This window comes from Larimichthys crocea, chromosome VIII (assembly GCF_000972845.2).
Source record: "Larimichthys crocea isolate SSNF chromosome VIII, L_crocea_2.0, whole genome shotgun sequence".
Taxonomy (NCBI): domain Eukaryota; kingdom Metazoa; phylum Chordata; class Actinopteri; family Sciaenidae; genus Larimichthys; species Larimichthys crocea.
In genome coordinates this window covers 19,404,122-19,425,721 of record NC_040018.1, presented here as the reverse complement: position 1 = coordinate 19,425,721, position 21,600 = coordinate 19,404,122, and the positions used below count along the sequence as shown (strand labels likewise).

The 21,600-nt window shown below is 39.7% G+C and overlaps 2 protein-coding genes across 2 annotated transcripts in view; both read right to left on the bottom strand.

Annotated features, from left to right (window-relative positions):
- Positions 1-12,895, bottom strand: part of LOC104920287 (transmembrane protein 266) — a 47,786-nt gene extending 34,891 nt beyond the window's left edge. The window contains exons 1-2 of the mRNA XM_019278885.2: positions 11,734-12,895; positions 10,983-11,111 (exon numbers count right to left, since the gene is read on the bottom strand). Coding sequence (XP_019134430.1) covers positions 10,983-10,996 — 14 coding nt within the window. The 5' untranslated portion in view covers positions 10,997-11,111; positions 11,734-12,895. The remainder of the gene's footprint in view (positions 1-10,982; positions 11,112-11,733) is intronic.
- Positions 12,896-12,996: 101 nt separating this feature from the next.
- Positions 12,997-21,600, bottom strand: fbxo22 (F-box protein 22). Its single transcript, XM_010729899.3, has 7 exons — positions 21,355-21,600; positions 20,284-20,416; positions 19,684-19,771; positions 17,708-17,806; positions 15,280-15,432; positions 15,035-15,200; positions 12,997-14,846 (listed from the first exon to the last, which is right to left on the bottom strand). The coding sequence occupies exons 1-7, from the start codon at positions 21,483-21,485 to the stop codon at positions 14,453-14,455; spliced, it is 1,164 nt and encodes a 387-aa protein (XP_010728201.2). The 5' UTR covers positions 21,486-21,600; the 3' UTR covers positions 12,997-14,452.

Here is a 21,600-nt window from a genome sequence, read left to right as displayed (position 1 = left end):
TAAACATCTTGTCTGGAGCTATTTACCACTGGGTAGATGGAGAGCTCAGAGTTTATTTTTATTTTTAAATTTTTTTGCTATAAAATTATTAAGTGGGTTCAACGTTTTATAGTTATTCACACAAGTACACAAATAAATAACACAAATAATCCTGCAGTAATATTTTAACCATTTGGCATTAGGCCTCATGTTTTGAGAGCTGAGAGTTAGTTAACCATTTTTGAGGATACTGCAATGTAATGTATATACTGTAAAGACAGCAATGTTTGATTAGGCCTTTTCAGAAGAGTGATATGTTTAGCTTTAGAGTTCCTCAAAAAAAATTGTAGTGATGCAAATCACAGTTAAGATGTGGTCCACAGAAAATACTGTATAATTCTGACAAAAGTAACTGATAAAATGTTTGATTACTTTTGGTTACCCTAGAATGATCTATTATATACCTACTGGTGTTTCTGTAGTAGCCTAGAGCAGATGCTAACTCCAGATAGGGCCTTTCTGGTTTTTCATGTATTTTGTGGCCACCATCTACTTCATAAACTGGAGGGTGATGGAGGGGGTTGCATTCTTCATTTATACCATTAGATTCATATGTCCTACACACTGGTCCTTTAATTTATGGAATTTGACAGGCTGGATAGTAACCATGCCCACCTTCCTCTGTGTTATCATATCAGTAAACCTCCGCCCTACATCCTTAGCCACCTAGAGTCTTTAACTGTTAATATCTAAACACATCAAGGCTGCTCAGTTGTGGGCCAGCAGCATGTAACCCAGCATGCCCACAAGCCCCAGTTGTGTAAAAGCTGGGCCATCTCAATAGAGCGTGGAGGTGGAAACAAATGCTGAGTGCAGCTGCAGACTGACTGTGTGTGCCCTGTGGTGTGTATTTTTAGACCAGAGCAGATGCTGGTGTATCATGTCTGCTGTGACGTCATCGCCTCTCTCTTTGTCAGCTGAGTGGATCCCCACTCTCCATTAGACGTCAAAGATAGCCAGGAAAAAGGTGAACGGGGACCCTGGAAGATGAGTGTTAGAAAAGGGGGATGGATATCAGGGGTTATACAAGAAGGACAGGGGAAGGTAATAAAGAAGAAAGGAGCTATGAACAATAAATAAAAGAGAAAATCGATTTTTAAAACATCGACCAGAGAAGTGAAGCCAGAAGGAGACATGAGGAAAAGCGACAAGGGGGAACAAATGTTCAGGAGGTGGACTGAAAGTGAGAAGTGGAGGTAATACATAAAAATAAGCGAGTGACGAAAAACAACTATAAGTAGAGAGAGAAAGGTAGAGGAGAAAAGAAGGTTGACCACAGACAGGGCAAATTTTAAAAGAAAGAGGATATGTAGAGGTGATAGAAAAAACCCATACGATACATTTAAACAGACAAAATAATAAACTGTTGTGTGTTTGATTATCACATGATATTGCAGGATGTTCTCTATTTTACTTTAAGGCTTAGACACTCACAAAACACACTGAAAACTGAAGTGATTGTAGTAATGGTTTTGTGTAGAAAGAATACAAAGGGTATTCCCAGCAGCCATTTGCTCTATACTGATACACTTTCACCAAAGATACTCTTTGAGTTTCTGAATTATTCACTTTATCTCCTTCTTCCTCCTGCAGTCATCCTCAAACTGCTGTGACAGACAGCACTGAGTGACCTAAAACATTCAGAATAGAGACACGTATCCTGACAGACAGGCATACCTTTAGGAAAGGACAGACAGGTAAACAGGCAGGACAGGGCACATAGATATGCAGGCAGATAATAGATAACCCCCCAATGCACACACCTTGACTCTAAACCATGACACAGCCACAGTTTATTAAAATATACTTTGATAATGTCAACGCTAAAGGACCTTTGATGAAATCTGGAGTGACCTGAGCTGTTGGAGGGCATCCTATTCTCTCAGTGTGATTGCAGGATATGTGTGTGTTTGTGTGTGCTTGGCAGGGAATCGTGAGTCACAAGTTATGGGAATCATGACGACGTCCAAAAAAAAAAAAAAAAAAAAAAAAGAAGGCTCCTCTGATCTAAATGCTAAATCTATGTCCTTAACACCGGGAAGTAAGAGTGTAATCAGCCAAATGCAAATTGAAGGACATAAAATATCAATAAAACATAAAACATGACATTTCCTGCACTTGAAACACACCAAGATATATTTATGGTTCACTTAGCACCATAGTGAACCATAAATATATCTTGAACATTAATGTCTAAACTAAGAAACATGCCATTAAAAGAACCATGCTAAGATTTTTAGGCACAGTATCGTCACGTTGTAGTCAGACAGGTGAAATTTACCCAAACACTTTATCATCATTAAACTCTTTGATTGTCCTTGCCAGTATGTGTGTCCTGTATGAGTGAACAAGCAAAGATCAATACACAATTGGAAGCAATTATGTCTTACCTCTTTTTTCACTGTAATGAATAAGAAGTTGTGTTTGATCTAGCCACATCTTAAGTCAGCTTATGCATTAAAGCTACTACCAGAAGAATATGACCCCTGCGTCCTTTAAAAAGGAACGGTACTTATTTTACACATCTCTTAGTCCTGGGGAGTACTGAAAAAAGTTGTATATGTAAGCCTCCTGTGGTTTCAGAGGGGACTGCAAAAGTCTTGATAAATGTCCTCACCCGATGGCAGTTGGGTCAGCGTCAGTCCGGGTTAAAGACTACAAGGTTAAAATGAAAACAAGTGTGGAGTTTAACAAAAGTGAGCTCACCGGAAGTCTATAGCCCAGCTCTGTATACATTACACTGGATGTATTTTGGCAAATACAATACGCCTCTTTTGTTCTCCATATGAACTATTGCAACCAAAGCCCACACAAACGTAACTGATCAATACTTAGTTGGACAACAAACGGCCTCTGGTGCAAAAATATTTGTCCCCTACCTACAGATTCTGCATTCAGTTTACAGAGATTAGTAACAACACCCCTGACAAAACTATCTGTGATTACGTTGCGTTGTGCTCTTTTAATAATGAGTTTTACACCATTTATGTAAAGCTTGTATTGAACTGCATTTTTTGAAGTTAAACTGCACAATAATCTGTGACACAACAAAATGAAATTGAGGCCTAAAGACATCACACGAAACCAGCAGTGAAGGTGTAACAAAAAAAACAAAAAAACACATTGACATATATTGTAACTGTACCTTGAACGCTAAAACAGAGCACCCTCGACCCATTAAACCCAACAACTGAACAAATGGAAACTTTGTGAGCTGAACACCAACAGAGCATGAACAAAGAAAAAAAGATACCAGCTGTAGTTAAACGACCAAATGAATGAGTCACAATCATTTTGAGCAGGTGTATACTCTAAACTGTTTCAGGTGAGTAACCATGTGCCCGTTGGCTGCAAAGAACTTTAGACTCTCTATCCCATGGAAATTCTGCAAGACTCCTGTACAAAAAGGCCAGACATGTCTATTTATTTTGAATCTCTATGTTTCTTCTATGTAATAGGAAAGACCAGTCGACTACACCTCTCTACAGTTTGCTGCACTTAATGCTGACAATCAGCTCTATGACCAGTAAGCCACAGCTGAATATGACAGCCAACTTGTTCTCCCAGGCTCTTTAAGAAACAGGTAGACATATCTGAAGCAAGTTCAACACAAAGGTTAATTTCAATACACAATTCAAAATAACTGGAGAATTGATGATTCTTTATACTGGTTTATAATGATGTAAGTTAAGGGTGAAAGCTTTTTTCAAGAAGTAGAAGTGGTAGCAGTTCCCAGGAGCAGTGTATCATAACTCTGCATGTATAGTATACAACAACAGCACTTTTTGTTTTTCATTAATAAAAAACCTTTTGCTTTCAGGAACAACTGTTATTGTAGTGTAGTCTCAAGAGCTGCTGCCCTCATTTGATGGGATTATTTCCCTCGGCAAGAGGGCTTTGCATTTCCTTCAAGATACATACTCTGTATAGTCAAAAAGATAGTCATCGGAGACTGTAATGCTGTTGACTCATGTACAATGCAATATGTATTATGAGTGAAGAAAATGGATATTAAAGTAAAAAATAGAATTTCTGTTTTTTCTGTAGGCAGCAACTTTTTCTGACTGATTTAAGTAATGTATAGGTTTAGTACATAGATACATGCAAATAAAATACAATAAATTACTGAACAGAAACATGGCAGGACAGAAGATAATTTGTATAAGAGGAGAAAAAAACATGTCTAAAAAAGACAATAATTTAATGATAATTTGAAAGATGACCCACAGTTAACTTATATCCTCAAATCTTGTTCCAAAGACCCCAAGATGGCAAAAGCCTGGTCCCTATAGTCTCAAACTTGAGGCGAGTCAGCAGGGCCTTGAGGATGTTGGGCTATACCCAGGCTCATAAAAAAATCTGTGAAGTAGGAAGTGGCTGTGTTAAGATCGGGTTTAAAAGTAATCAATCGATGCAACAATTTGACACTTTACTCCTTTACAGTCGCTGAAAACCAATTTCCTCAATCACTAACTTACTATGAGCAATGCAGCGCTACAAATCACACCCACACCGTCATGATGAATCAGATTAGCTGAGATTTTGGCTGTTAACCTCCTAATAAAGAAAATCCAATAAGGTTTTTTTTTCCAAATTTAAAAGGATCAATGAGAAGGATTTATTGGCATCTTGCAGTGTAGTTGTGGACTGCAAGCCCCTCCACTTGCCCTTCCCTTCCAAGCATGAAGGAAAAAGTGTAGTGAAACGTGAAAGGCCTAATCTATATCCAGTGTTAAGTTTGTCACTTCTGGGCTACTGTAGAAACACAGCAGTGCAGACAACGTGGAAGAAGACCAGTGGCATCTGTCAATATAAAAAGCGAATTCAAAGTAATAAACTCAATATAATAATATATATTATATTTTATTTCTTCCATATTATATAAATAGAACACCTTAAATCTCACACACTGAACCTTTAAACTCTCATTGTTACATATTTACTCATAAATATTTCAGGTTATATATAAATATATAGAATTTGAATCAGACTGAATAGGATTTGTAAGTTTCCTGGAGCATTAAATGGCAAGTCTCAAAGATTTACAAATGCTATTCAGCAGAAGCAACATGAAGATGCATTGTGTCATCATGTGCCTCACTATACAATAGCTGTACTGTAGGTTCACACTGTTGTATTGTAGAACTTGTCAATGTGTCTCTCTAACAAATACCTCTACACTTATTTTATTTGGCAAAGAATTAATTCCTGCTCTAAGAATGTGGATATACAGTATTATGTCAGTGGGTTGGCCCGATAGATGTTGTTTTCTCCACACTTCTCCTACACACAACACCTCATCCATACCACCTCTCATCTACAGCACAGCAGCAGGTTTGGCTCTCTTCCCAAACAATCAGGACTGTACACATAACTACTCATGACAGACACAAGCTGTCCAGACCCCACCGGCTCACAGCTTACAATAATGTACCTGGTGTGCTGCCCGGCTACCAGTTGAGATATCAAGAAAGGCTGCAGACCCAGCCCATGGATTGGTGCAATGTTCAGTAATGTTCACATGTGAAACAATAGGGTAAGTCGTGCATTTTAGATATGTGTGATATTTCAGTGAATGTCTGTTTTGCTACTCTGTTCCAGAGACTTTACAATGATGCTGTTCAGTAGATAAGTAATATTGTTATAATGCACTTATATAATACATGGCAATAACATTAACACAATGTCAATAAAAGATAAAAGATAAAAATGAAACACAAGCCTGTTTCTATCCAAGTACAAATATAAATGCAACATCTTTGCTGTTTTAAATAAGAATACTGACCTTTCTGTGTACCCCCAATGTTCTTATCTAACAAAAAGTGGCAATTGCAAAATTCTCAGAAACATTATTTCATGGAAAGACTAAAAAGACTGCAACTGCTGAAAAGTACCCAGAGGAAAGAAGTGATATTCAGGGGAGCAGGATTCCCTGGGGGTGGCAGATAAAATGACATAGCGGACTGTGGAGTTGTGGGCCAGGTACGAAAGGTCATTATGTGACAAAAGTTGCTCAAGGGACTGCACTGACCAAAACAGAAGTTCATGTAAGTGACTGAGAGCCAGTGGCGCTGAAGAATGTTCTTCCTCTGACACCTGGAAGTGTCTCGCTCATGGCCCTCGTGGCCCGCAGTGCAATAAAACAGACTTATGACAACCATTGGAGAAAAGAGAAGGAATAATTTGGCTTTGTTTGCAAATTAGAAAACGTTACCCTCCTAATGCTAACACTAACCTAAGATGGAGAACATGGTATGAAACATAAGAATGGTAGGTATGGTTATGTGTGCATAATAGCATGCTGATGTTAGCATTTAGCTCAAAGCACTGCTACATTAGTACAGCTAGTGTGTCTGTAGACGCTTAGACTTGCTTAAATATCTTGAATTTAAAAAGTAAAGTAAAAAAATAAAAGCTAAATAGTCTCACTAAAATCTATAGAGGCTCGGGGCACCCTGGTTGTTGGCTATCAAATACCAAATCAAAGGCATAAAATGACATAATTTTAAAAAGGAAATCTATGGAATCCAAACTACAGATGAATAAAATCCTGACAATAACTGCATGAACCTTCTGATTTCTTTATATGTTTGACTTCAAAGTGAACTCAGTAGGTTAATATACTGTTTAAACTTTTATTAGACACAGTTCATGAATCAGAAATTCCACCGACAGTCTGAATTATAAAAATAAGATTTATTATCCTCTGAATAAAACCACATATTGGTACAGTGTTTAGATCTGGTATGTGTACATCTATATCAGGTAATATATAGTCTTGTATTGTTGAAAATGTTGCTGTGTAATGGAAACGTGGAAATGTGAAATAAAAATCTGACATTATCTGCTTTCATGTTTTGACATATAGTGTAGATATAGACATCTATCAAGAAAATGGAACATAAAAACTCTGAGCCATTATTTCCACACATTACATTAAACATTGGTGCTATGCTGCTTATCACCTCCCCTTGAAAAGCCCAATGGCAGCTTTGAAAAAACACTTTCTTGGGGAGTAAAGAAAATGCATTTCCATCCAGCCACATTTTATCCTGAACTACACTCCACCCTGTAGACTACAAGATCAACGCACACACACACACACGTTAGATTAGGCTGTCTGAGCACAACGCCGGAGGATCTAAAACACACCCAAAACTTGGCCAGAATGTGAAGACACAAAGCAGATGTTCCCTGCTCCCGCCAGCTGCCGTGGAGAACTTTGGAGAAGCTGGACATCATTGTGTATTAGTGTTACAGACTCATTGCATAAACTGTCTGTGGAACAGTCAACACTGCAAACTATTCTACAACTTCTAACTTACAGTCAGACCCTGTGCCTGAATCTATGTAATAAGTGTGTCTCAGTGACAATAGCATATAGATATTTCACACTAAAAAATGTCTTTTGCTTGATGCTAAGAAAGCAAAGACAGTGAATAATGTTTATCTTTGCTGCTGACTCACACACAACGTAATATGGATTTCACATCAAAAGATGAAGGTGAGGCAAAAGAAAGAATGTCAGATTTTACCTGCGGGATTTTATCGGCATCCAGATTAAACTACGCTGAAACAGTGATAACAGCAGAAAAACATACTTCACCTCACCTTTCATACCACTTGCATTTTGGTCAAAATACATCTCAGTTGCTTCACCCACCCACCGATCTTTTTCAAGCCAATAATTTGGGAAACGTGTTGTTTAGCACAGTGTTCACAGTGTTGTTGGACAAAACCTGTCACCTCTACAGAATTCACAAAATGCTTCGGGTAATTTCTTAGAACGCCCAATTCAACTTTCCAGAGAAACTTTTGGAATTTCACGCCAGCAAATATTAATGAAGTCTGCCAGGCACATTAGCTCATTAATAATATTACAGATTAAACTATGATGAATTGGTGGACTGCACAATGGACTGTTCTGGCCCTGGTGTGACCAGTCTCTTATCTGACCTTTACAGATACAAGCTGCAGAAGACACAGGAGACACGGAGACCCTTGTGGGGCGGGACTAAGACAGCAGATGTACATAAGCCTTCTTTATAATGGAGAGGTCAGTAGACCTTTTTACACTGTGTGAGTTTCTAATAATAGATTATTTTAATTTCTACAGACACTTATGGGAATATGAATCTTGAAAGACTTAAGACAGTTTTCTGTAGACTTGTGAAATTGACTTTACTGACCAGCTTGTTTTTTTTCTGCACTATATCTTTGCACATAGGGCAAGCATATACTGTGTGTGTGTGTGTGTGTGTGTGTGCAAGTGTTGACTGTTGCATCTTGAGCATTATGCAGAATTTATAGCTACATAACAGTGACTGTTTCATTCAGTAAAGAGTTAGTGAATAGCTATAGTTATAATGGCATTTCTAGGCACAATTTACTAGATGGAGACTTTTCGCACAGATAAGAAAATGACAACGTTAGGATGATATATGGAGGAAGGTGTAATGTTCTGTGCAGGTGTTCAAAAAGTCGGTTGATGTTGTTTGTTTTACTTTGGAAAACTCCCTCCACAGAACTTATGGTCACGCAACTTTTTTCACAGACTTAGTAGCACTTTCTATAAAAAGTAAACTGAACTCCTCGTGCGTAAAATCATTGGAGTGCCCCTTTAATTTGACATACTGACTGTGCAGCTCGAAAGCACTTAGACTAAATGTTTTAAAATCCATTGTTGCCTTTTTAAACACAGGACAGTAATAATGCACATCATGGAGATCTCTGAAAGTATATTTGTTATTATCCATAGATAACAAACTGTGTACATTATGTCAGTGTACTGATGAAAAGAGCCAATTAGGCAGAATATCGGGTCACTCATAGAAAAGCATTTCTCCCAACAGGCAGAAAGACACCATGTGCTTGTCAACCCTCACCCTCTGAACAAACGAGGCAAAACCGTCCAACCCCTTCACCCGCTCACTGGAGTTGAATAAACAACAGAGTAAACATCGACGTGGGGAGAAAAATGAACAGCCCCGACCAACACAGAGACCCATCAGAATCCTAAAGCAGAAACCCAGTACAGTTTACTGTATACAGACTCTTAAGATAAGATGTGTGGACATGAACACATTTTCACTAAAACTTGAGTCAAGTTGCAAATCTCTCATCGTTAGGACACAAAACATACGATTGGTCAGGCAATAAAAAGCAGTGGCAGAAAGCAACTACATACATTTACTAAAGTTGTGCACTTAAGTACTTCATCTGTACTTTATCTGCTAGTTACTTTTCAGATTTAGATTTTAGGTTAAAAAAAAATAAAATTCTAACTTTATAAAATACAAAGATTAAAACAATGGCTTCCGGCCCAGAACTGTTATAGATGAACAGATGGGGCCCTGTTCTAGGAGGTAAAATTATCCAATATTTTATGAATAATAAATACAAATTTGTGTAGCACAACTTTGCTTTTTCTTCTGTTGAATCCCTTTTAATCATCTCAGATTTTTATTGTAATCACTGGAGGGGTCCCTGATTCCTAGGTTGGGAAGTAGTTAAAATCAGCTCCCCCTCATGCAGTAAAATGCTGCTTACATACTGATGCATCAGTATAAATGTAATTATATCATAAACTTTTATTGTCAACACTTTAAGTTCCTTTTTGCCAATGATCATTCTGTACTGTTACTTAAACAGGATTTTAAATGAAGTACTTTCAATGGAGTATTTTTACATTGTTATGCTACTTAAATAAAGATATTTCTCCCACCACTAAAACTAAGAGACTTGAACACTGATTTATTATCTACTTATATTACATTTGCTTAATTTAATATGACAGACTCCTTATATTGAGAACAAGAACCAATATGTATGAAATAAAGCTTAAATGATCTTGTTCGTGAATTCAGTGCAACACTTCACCAAGGTGAAGAAAGATGGGTTAAAAACCATTTGGATGAAAAATCAAAGGAGGAATTAAAGGCAATGTTTGTTTCTCATTTGAGATTATTTAGTTATTATTTATACTCTATCATCACAACATTATCACCAGCCTTCAAGAGTGAAACCTTTTTTTCTGGTGTGGACTGTGAGCTACAGTCATCTGTTTTAGGATGCGTTCCACCTTAACCACAGCATGATATGACATTGCTACTGAGACCTGCTGAGCCGAGCTCTGTATGGGACCACAAGCAGAACTGGTTCTGTTATAAAAGCACAAATGGAGCGATGATTTAGGGCTATTCATCTAGGTCAAGAGAATAAATGCAGCTAGTTAAGATGAGACAAATTAGAGAGTCATGCTACGCCAGCAGAATCATGAGTTAACAGAGAATAATGATTTTCACTGTTCTCCCTTACCTCTTACTTTATCTTCACACACACACACTCACAAACATACACACAGGCTGCAGCACGTTCCCTTGGCAATGCATCAGCTGTTCTCACTACACACTTGGAGAGCACAGATTAAAAATGGAAAGCTGGGAGAAAACTGGAGGTGGAGGGTGTTAATTTGGTCGTGGATAATAGTAATCAATATACTGCATGTTCTTCCACTGAAAGGATTAACATAGTGACCCGTGTTCAGGGCTGCAGAATGGACGCTCTGTCAGCATTGTGCAGGTGTGTTTCTGCATCTCAGTGTGCGTCTGTGCTTTGCATTCAGAGTGACGCGGGTCAGAGACACCTCAACGGTAGCAGTGTCTGAGTGAATAAAGGTCATTATTGTAGAAATGGAGGCACAGAAACCTGGGAAACAGTGAAAGAGGAAAACAGAAAATAGCATGCTGGGACAAAAAAAAAGTGTAATATGAAAAGAAGAGGCAGGAATCCAAAAAAATGTCTATAGTTTTGAAATTGCATATACATGTTCATATATCACACTTTGATGCTTTTATGCCAAATGCTGGAACAGTTTTTTTTTTTACGTTGGTTGGTAGAATTAGGCGAGTGAAAAAGAAAGATCAGCGATGGACGGTACTTACTCAGCATTTGCCATGATGCTTGGTGATGAAGAGAGAGATGGTGGCGGTGCTTGTCACAAGGTTTACACTCAGTTCTGGCTGTTTTAGTGCTGCGGTTTTCTCCTGATAGATGCTGTTTTCATGTTGAACCTGGAATAAACATGGTGATTAATGCAAACGAAGAAAAGTAAGATCCGGTGATAATAACGTGGGTAGCTGGAGATCAGTTAGTTTTAGGCATGGCATCTGCAGCATTTCACAACTTTGATATTAGGGACGTTCAAAATAGGATCAGGCAAGTGAAGCTCCTTCTCGAATGCATCCTATGATTTGTGTCTTGTACCTGGTGATGGAAAACGCCTGTTAAACTCACTGCTTTCATCACACGCTTGACGAGCCATGGGGAACCTGTGCCAGGGCTTTTGTAACAGTGCAGCTTTATGAGCTATATTTTTTTTTTTTGTGTGTGTGTGTAAAGTTGAATCCAATGAAAATGTCAGACATCATCAACAACCGTCTACAGAGCTTGTTACTTTAAATAGACACCAAAAGACTGTTGTAACTCTTGCAAATATGAACTTTTAATCAGAACTCTAAAGCATGATTTCTCTGCTATAACAGTCTACAAACAGAGTTAGGTGCACGTCAGACTTTTCACTTTCCTGCACTCAGATTGCAAAGAGGGTCAACTAAGTGAGAGTTGTGTGCAGCACTACTGAGAGCTCCTCGCTGCACACATAAATGAATTATTAATTCGGAGCGAAGGACCTACCTGTGTGAGATTTACATTGTTGACGGGTAATCGTGTCTCCCGCTGCCCCCTTGCTGATAGTAATGTCTCCCTCGGTGGTGATGAGAGTAAGTGAAGCAGCAGCAGGCTTGCAGTGTGTGTAGGCTGCAGCTATCCTTAGCACTTTTGCATTGGACGAGCACCACCACCACCACCACCACCACCACCACCACCGGTGCTGCTGCTGCTCCCACTTCTCGTGCTGCTCGGATTTCAGTGCAAAACCAAAAGAGGGGCTGAAGCTCAAATGTAAGAAGCATCGTCACTCGGCAAGCTCATATTGGCTTTTTTTTTTTTTTTAAGTGTTTTTCAGCTCAAATAACGACCCCTTAAAGTACCATCTCCCCCTCCCCCTCCTCCTAGTTGAGGGTTTTGCGTGTGCTGCTCCAGATCCAGATCCAGGTTCCTGCTCCTCAGCCGAGGGTTTCCCCGGCGAGCGCAGCGGGGAACCCTGCGAAAAGGAGCTGTCCAGGTGCTGAAGCGAGCCGGACGAAGCCCTCGGCTCTGTTCGGAACCCGCGTCCACAGCAGCAGCAGCAGCAGCAGCAGCAGCAGCCGGGCAACACAGTACACAATTTCATCCAAACGCCATCAAAACATTGACGTTTTCGTGCCGGGGACTGACAGTAGCCAGTGAATCGTGTGACATTTACATCGCTCCGGTCACGACATAGCAGTCTTAAAATGTTGGCCGCGTGTGTGTGTGTGTGTGTGTGTGTGTCTGTCAGAGCGCGAGAGAAAGAGAGAGTCCGCGTGTAGATTTTCTCAGTTCCCCCGATTGAGGCCAATTTGAGAGCGGATTATCGCCACAGATGATTTTTATTAGCGTTACGCCTGGTAGGTCGTCCCTCTCCGTGTCATGAGCAGAGTTTTTTTTTTTTTTTCATGGTTTCCCAAAATAAAGATACTATGGGAATATAAATTGCCTTTACAGCAATTGGCTTAACTGTTTGTCATTCATCGGGATTAGCCAGTCGATGGTTAAAGCGCACATCAATCAATCTCAAGCGTCTCTTCCTTTATTTAAACACGCCTGGACGTGGGCTGCTGAGGATATTATAGGCTGAGGCTCGGATTTCAGGGAGGGTGTGCGCAAATAACGAAAAGTAGGGATGTGAAATAACTGTAGTAGGCCTGTGGTTACAACTAAGAGGAAGATGCGTAACGCCCAGTGGGCTCAGGGACCGGGTGCTGAAGTTGTCCTAAGAGTGGGGTTAAATAAATGTAAAAGCACATATCCACATACTGAATGTTTGTTATTTATTGAGGGGGAAATAGCAGAAGAGACATGATTTGGCACATGTAGAAAAGTGCATTAACAAGAAAACAACTTCAATGAGCCATTAACTCTGGCTTAAAAATAGGCTACACTTACACTATAATGGCAGATGTGTGTTATGATACAAAGGGAGTCAAATATTGGAATTTTCTTGAAAACATCAATTCTTGCAACAATCGTTGTTGCAGCACGGGTAGAAAAGCTGAACTTATCAACATATCACAACATCTAATGACCAACAAATGTACAGTATATATACTGAAAACTGCAGCTTTGTGTCATCGGGATATTCTTCTTCATGAGGAAAAAGCTGACAATCAATGACAAAGCCAACTAGAAGCATTCATGGATTTTGACAGAGAGCAATATTCTATTATTTCTTATATTCAGCTGTTTTTTTTTTTAAACAAGCAACTAGGTAGTTAGTCTCAGACTATACTATCAACATTTCAAGCGCATTTAGCATTAGTTATGCAAAGGATACCATATCATCATCATCATCATCTCCAAAAGGTTCCTACAAGTACAGTATCTTCTAATTCCAACCACTCTTTTTCAAAAGGTAGATCATTGCAGAACAACGGAGAGCAACAATAACAAGTCTTCTGTTTTAGGATGAATCTTTCTTTTAAGCAGCAGAAGCCCGGGAGATGAAGTAACCATTACACCTAACTATTAACAGTTAGAAATATGGAGATATGACATGGACAAAAAAGAAAAAGAAAAAAGAGGCACTGTAAGGTTTGGACTAATTTTCCCGTGCCTAACTGAACCATGGTACGTGGAGTATTCACTTGTAGGCTAACAGGGTTTATTATTTTCTTTTCCAGACGAACGTGTAAAAACCATTAAATGTAAAAACCTCCATGACAAAGAAGAGCATTCAAATCAAGCTCACCTTGATTTTGCGGAAGCTCACTCCTCTTACATGAATAAAAAGTGCCTGCGCTGTATCAAAAACTATAACAATAGTTTGTGGGGGAACACAAGTTTCTATAATTTACTTACCTGCAAAAGCAAACAGACTGATGTTGATGTCAGAGGGTAGGATATGCCTTGAAACTGTGCGAAATTTGGGGAAAATATAAACATATACTTTACAAGAGTGCTATCACATTTGCACGTAAAAAGAGATGATCGGTTTGTCCTTTTATATTGGAACTTTGTGAAACAGCATTAGCTTTAATGACGCTGTGTTTACACACACAGTCTCCGAGGGACACAATTTCCCAAATGATGCCATTACATTGATGGCTCACGGGATCATTATCCTGCTGTATGAGCAGAAATGGTGACAGCGATGTTCTGAGTTGTAACGTAGGTTAACACTGTACAGAATGTTTCTTGCTCCCGACTGCTGTTGCAAACAGGAGCATGATGGGTCGTCTTGTTTGTCCATTGTCACTGAGGCTGAGTCAGTCAGTCAGCCAAGATGGACCAGGGTCATGACTGTAGTGTACTCGTGCTGCAGACTGTCCGTGTCAGTGTCGCACAGTGTGTAGTCATCTTTGATGATTCGGTCACAGCCAATCTCGCCGTTTCCAAACAGCCCGAAGAGCGGGGTGTTGGGGAACACCTTGTGAAAGGCGTCGGCCTCTACATTGGTCTGGTTGTTGTAGTAGTTCTGGCCTCTCCCCACGCAGGCGAACATGAAGCCTAGGGTGTTCCTCTCAGGAATTTTGGCTGCCTTTAGCCGCCTGATTGTGGCTTCAGCCTCTTTTGGGTTACTGATGTCTTGGTCCAAGAGCACAGATGCCCCCTGCACTTTAGGGCCACTCAGGGCCAGGCCCACCACACCATATGCACCCTGGCTACAACTATAGGGTGAGAAATGACAGGAGAGTGTGAAAAAAAAAATGCCACAATTTAACTGTTAAATGTTAAAATCAAAATTCATAAATGTCATGATTACTATGCTTGAGGAAGCCTCAAAATATTTGAACTTCAGGAATTCACTAATTTTCTTCCCAAGATTGCTTGATTTAAGAGAAGGACATTAACTCACCAGTGTCTGGTGGGAGAGAAGACACTTTCTATGAGTCCTCCAGCAATAAGAGCTTTGCTCTTGGCCAGCGGCTCCAGTATCTGGCTGAGGAAACGTGCTCCTCCAGATTTATATGCCTCGTAAACAAATATCAGTACCACACGCAGGTCTGGGTTTTCAACTAGTCCTAGGAAGAAAGCACAACAAACAGGGATTTATATTTCTTTGCTCAGATGATTGAATAATTGCTGTGAGCTGACACTCACCTGCTTCTTTCAGAGCTGTTGGGGAGATGGATTTCTTGCAAAAATGAAAGGGCTTGATGTTGACGCCTTCCATGCTGGGGAACATGACCGCAAAGCCAGCCTCTCCCTCCTGGTACTCCTGAGGAGGGCTGGAGCAGGAGCCACTGGGAGTCACTGTACAGAGGAGCAAGCATGAAGCACCGTAGAGCAGTCATGGGTCACGGAGGCCCACGAGTCAGAGTTTTCATTAAAGCCCAAAACTAAGCAGTGAATAACCTACTCCTCTATGACCGTATACTCCGCACTGGAATCAACTGTTACAGTGTTTACTTGGAAAGAAATGTTCTGAAGATGTCCCAAAGTTTAATTATTTAAAGATAACCAAACCTCTCCAGATTTTACATGAGTTGTTTAATAGCTAGTTAAGTAAATGTCTGGAAGGATGTATGGGAGCCGACTGAGGATGTTCCTGACAACTCACTCCACCATCAGTTAAATGAAAACTCAAATTTAGACTAGTCGACTATTCTAAAAGAAAGAAAACAAACAAAATTGAGCAAAATTTTAAGACACACAAACACACACATACAACCAGGCTTCATAAAATACTCTGGTTAGGCTACTTACTCTGGTATAACTTGTTACACGCATTTGACACAGTAAAGGCTGAAATGGGAAAGATATGAAGAATATCTTCCTGCTGGACAATGCCGTGAATGTATATGAAGAACGTGAAGACAGTGTTCATGTTATTAGATGAACTGAGAGATAACTGTCATGCCTGCTTGATTGTTGAGGGATAACTTTATACATGATTGCTTTTATTAACTTATTATGCAATTTTTAAAATTTATTTCTTTACACGTCTGGCTGGATTGACCCTCGATGCTACCACTACTATGCTTGTCGTCTTAAAATGCAGGCACAGCATGTGTCATCAGCTTAGTTTCCAGAAGAGGTGAGGGCGACTGATGTCGGTTTACTGCTCGACGCCATATTGGGAGCCAGAATTTTTTTATTTTGGCTAGAGGAGAGAAAACCTGAGAACCAGATGTGAGAAGAGACAAGAAAGGTGCTCCTGAGTGTGACACCTGTCAATTAAGACGTCATTTTAGTCACGTCAAAGTCAGAAAAGCACAGGCGCAATTATTAAAAATGAATAATGGCTTCAGTGTTCTGAGATTGTGCACCCTGGCTCACTGTCATGACCTAACATCATTCGTTTTTAGTGAAAACCTGTGCTTTTCCTATAACAGTCAAATAGCTGCTGTGAACAAGACCACCAGACTCTTTTACAGCTTTAATTTCTCCTCAATCAACAATGATTCTCACTGACTTCAAAATGTTTGGTACAGGCAGTTACTTGGAGTCAGCATCTAGTGGCCAATAGAGAAACTGCAGCTCACTTATGTATCAGCGTCACCACTCCACTGTGACGGCTCCCACTGGGCTGGGAATCTTTTTTTTTTTTAATTCAGGACAGCATATGCTAACCACAGGAGAAAGTTTAGCAAGAGGACAATGCTCTCTTCCTCAGCACTGACTGAAAGACACTTAATATGTTTTATGATGAGACTAGAACATACATCATAAAACTCAGGAACATCAGGCATAATTTCACTACCCTAACATTTACAGGATTATAAAAATCTCATTCCCCTCTTCTACACCATGTACATTTCACATTTTTTGCTGAGCCAAACTCCCGGTGTGCAACTGGATATGTACGTCACAGAAATGCTGCACATTAGCATTTCATTTATTCATGAAGAGTTATGCAGAAAGACTATATCTAGGTGTATCACAAGTCATCTTTTTAATACTGTGCAGCCTCACCACATGCATAAATGATTAGTTGTAATCTAGGCTATATGGCAGAATTATTACAAGTAATCTATAGATCCAACCTTATCCAATCAAAGATTTCATTCATTTGAATTAGATGTGCGTGGTGACCCTGGGGTGACCGTCGGCTGCAATATCACAAAATGACTGTTATCGCAAACAGCTGAGGCTGCCATTAAACCTGATAGACGACCGGAGCCTGATAAGCCATCATCTTGCAGAGAGAAAACGTGGCTGATGGAGAGTCGCTTCTCCGCAGGGTTGTGATTATATGGAGAAATGAGGAGCACAGCACCAGGCAGACTGGGCAATCTATCAGAGGGATAGCCAGTGGTGCTTTCCAACTAGGCAGCAGCAGTGGGGATTAATGCGTAGTCCTCTCTGCTGAAAGGTGAACTATTCCTCTTAGACATACCCAAGACTTCTGGTTAACATTCATTTAGAGCATTCAAACAGATGAGCTTTACAACACTGAAGCTCATTTACAAAGCCTTTTATATTAATATTAAATTAAATGATCCCCCGTGTGTGGCTACAAATGGTTTTGTTGGGAGGTGGGGATTTTATTTGTCTTGTGAGAGAGGCAGAAAAGAGAAACACTTACAGACGATGCCTGGTGAAGCGATGCCCATGATGTCACAGCCTTTGGGGAAGAGCAGGTTCAGTTCTTCAACTGTGTCTGGACTGTGGCGACTCTTTTTTGCTTCAGAATAGTTGAAAAAAAATGTGTTGTGTTATCATTTAGTAATACATTAAGCACATATTGCTGGAAACTCTTTTTATTTTATTCAAAGTATTACACAGTAAAAACCTCAGTATAATATTTTTATTGGCTGGCAGATGTCTGTGAATCGGCAGGCAAGGTATTTTAAACTGCAGTCAACCATTCATGGTTATGCAACACACTTCACTATGATAACAGTAAACAAACTCTGAATGGCAAGTTCAACAGGTCTTGCTCGTTTTTAAGTAAATAATCGAGCATGATGTGAATGCCAGATTACTGTCAAATGAGATTCTTGTGGCAAAGAGGAACAAAAGTCACAAGTTGGAAGAACAGGGAACTGATATACAAGACGAGGCAACAGCTGCAACATAATGACTCAACTCTGTAGCAGTGTAAAGAAGGCCAGTTTCACAAACATATCCTGAAAAACATTATGTTACTGAATTTATGCTTAAAATATATTTAATTATTTGAATGTCTAGAGTATATATAAGTAATATATTGGTTGGCTGATTTTAAATCTGATGCTATTGGGTGTATTACAAATGCACTCATTGTCACAATTATCTTTTTTGTCACAATTATCTTTTTTTTTTAATGGCAATGTTACCAAATCTAAGCCAAGCAGATGTGAACAAATCTAAAAACCAGTTCTTCCTTTCTTTCACATCTGGAGTTTAGATAACAATGAATAAATTGTATGGAATATAGAAAACCTGCATAAATTACATACAAATCTTAAGATCATGTTCACTCTAAACAGGACTTATAATGAGTAATGCAAAGTCTGTTAACACTGAAGTTTAAAACGCATCACTCTTGCGCTTGTCTTTAACAAAATCATTCAGAGAGTAATATTTTGTGTCACATCTACAGATATATAAAACACCAGCAGTTATGTCCTTAAAGGTTTAAATGCTTCACTATGTCAACCAAAAAAGCCAAATCTGCCAGCCATACAGTATCTGACAATCGGACAAAATGAAGCCCTGCGGGCCGTGATTGGCCCCCGGGCCGTACTTTGGACATCCTAATATGTGGGATATGAAACTTTTTTTTTCCTCCAGGAAATAATGCAAAATGACTGGGATTATTTGACTCTATTACTTATGTTCTACTTGTGTTTTTTTTAATAGTAATTTGTAATGATTAGATTGCCAGTGAAGTTTACGGTTTTAGTGCAAAGTTATTTTTGGACAACAAATTTTACAGTTGGACTGTAGAACATCCTGCCTCCATTACATATCTTGTGTTTGATAAGCACTTTTGAAAAATCAGTGCAAAGATTTGTGTTTTGTTACATAAAGAATATCGGTGGATATTGAATCCTTTACTTGTTAATATCCATATTGGGCCAAAAAATCCTGTATTGGTTGGGCTCTAAAATTTAAATGTTTCATAGGATTGGTCCGCCCAATGATATATTTGATTATTTCCTGTTTATGACCCATGTTTGATAACTAGCTACACTAGCTCCACTCGTCGCATATTTTCTGTACGGTATGTCTAAAATACACACAATACAAGGTTCTTGATGCTTCCCAAATTAATCTTAGGAAAGTGTGGATTATAGGCTTACTATTACACAATTATGATGCTGTTATGATGCAACTAAATCAGAATTTCAGAGGCAGTGATATTATTTGTGTTGTACATTTTTTAGTGCTCAACAAAATAATTTCAAGAAGACAGTGTCGTGAAATTTAAAATCACATATAGTGAGCAGTGACTTGTTGCATATAGGATATGTCTTTCCACGAACACAACTCAAGCATTTTCGCATTAGGCTGAAGTGCACTTATCAGATATATAATAAAATCCAGCAGTACTTTGTACGACGAATAAATACCAACCTTTATTCTGTCTGTAGCAATAAGCTTGTCCATTGAAGGCCTCACAGTCTACCATTGCCAGAACTGTTTTGGGCAGGAGAAACACTTTCTGAAAAATAATCAGAAACAAAGTGCATGCATTGAAAACAGCGTTCAAACATTTATTTCTCTTTTTGGACACAGAAACTTGGTCACTTACTTTTGTAATATTATTTATATTATGGTCACTTTCTTTGCAATATTTCTTACACGATGGTCACTTTACATTACGATACTCTTTTTATATATCACGCCACTTTTATCCTCAGTACTTTCTGTTGTGTTTATTGTGTAGGTTATAGATACTTCTGTCTGTTTATTGTGTTTTTTTGTCTTTTCTACTTTTTTCTAATTCTGTAGTGTATGCTACACTTTCATCTGCTGCTGTAACAAGTACATTTCCTTGGGGTGGGATGAATAAAGTATAATCTAATCTAAAACACAAAAGCACATCAAGATTACATTAGTTTTCTTTCTAGTTTTGAGTATGCATGTTAAGAGAATCTCTCAAAATAACACGCAGCAGACTTGTACTCCACATTTTCCTGTCACTGTTTACTTGCTGTGGGTGTACTGCCTCACCTCCACCTCCTCGGCCAGGATGCTGCAGAGAGCATGGACCTCTGTGTTGGACGGTCCAGAGGCTGACACCCAGGCCAGCTGCTGCTGTGTCCTCAGCACTCTGCGTGCACAGTTCCTCCACAGTCTGCACACACTGAGGAGAAACACAAAGACACACACTGAGGAGCAAAAACACAAAAACACACAAACACTGAGGAGCAAAAACACAAAAACACACACACACACACACACTGAGGAGCAGAAACACAAACACACACACACACACTGAGGAGAAACACAAAACACTGAGAAACACACACACACTGAGGAGCAGAAACACAAACACACACATACACACATACACACACACACACACACACACACACACACTGAGGAGCAGAAACACACATACACACACTGAGGAGCAGAAACACACACACACACACACACACACACTGAGGAGCAGAAACACAAACACACACACACACTGAGGAGCAGAAACACAAACACAAACACACACACTGAGGAGCAGAAACACAAAAACACACACACACACTGAGGAGAAACACAAAAACACACACACACACTGAGGAGAAACACAAAAACACACACACACTGAGGAGCAGAAACACAAACACAAACACACACTGAGGAGCAGAAACACAAACACAAACACACACACTGAGGAGCAGAAACACAAAAACACACACACACACTGAGGAGAAACACAAAAACACACACACACACTGAGGAGAAACACAAAACACTGAGAAACACACACACACACACAGAGGAGAAACACATACACTGAGAAACACAAAAACACAAACACACGCACGCACGCACACACACACACACACACTGAGGAGAAACACAAAACACTGAGAAACACAAAAACACAAACACACACTTTTCCCGCTTGACGAGAGTTAGCTCGCTATCAGCTAAGCCAGAGCTTCAGACCTGGAGTTTCAGTGACTCAGCAGTTATTGTATCTGTTTCGTGAACTTTCTGACAAACTGTTTCACTTTCACTCGACAGCCATTAACGCTAGCTGACTTCACCGCGTAGCTTGTAAGCACTTCCCGTTACCTTGCGATCCGGAGAAGCGACTTGGTCGGTACGAAAGTCAAAATCCGCTCAACCACTTCGGCGACGTTGCTGAGCACGTATGCAGCCTTGCTGTCTTGTAGATACGCGGGGAAGTCTTCATGTTCACTCATGTTTCACCCTCTCAGGTCGAGGCTTTTCCACCTGCACGGTTACCCAGCTACGAACTTTCACCTCTGGTCTCCCACCGCCGCCTGCCGGAGGACCGCCCGGAGGAGGCACACCGCC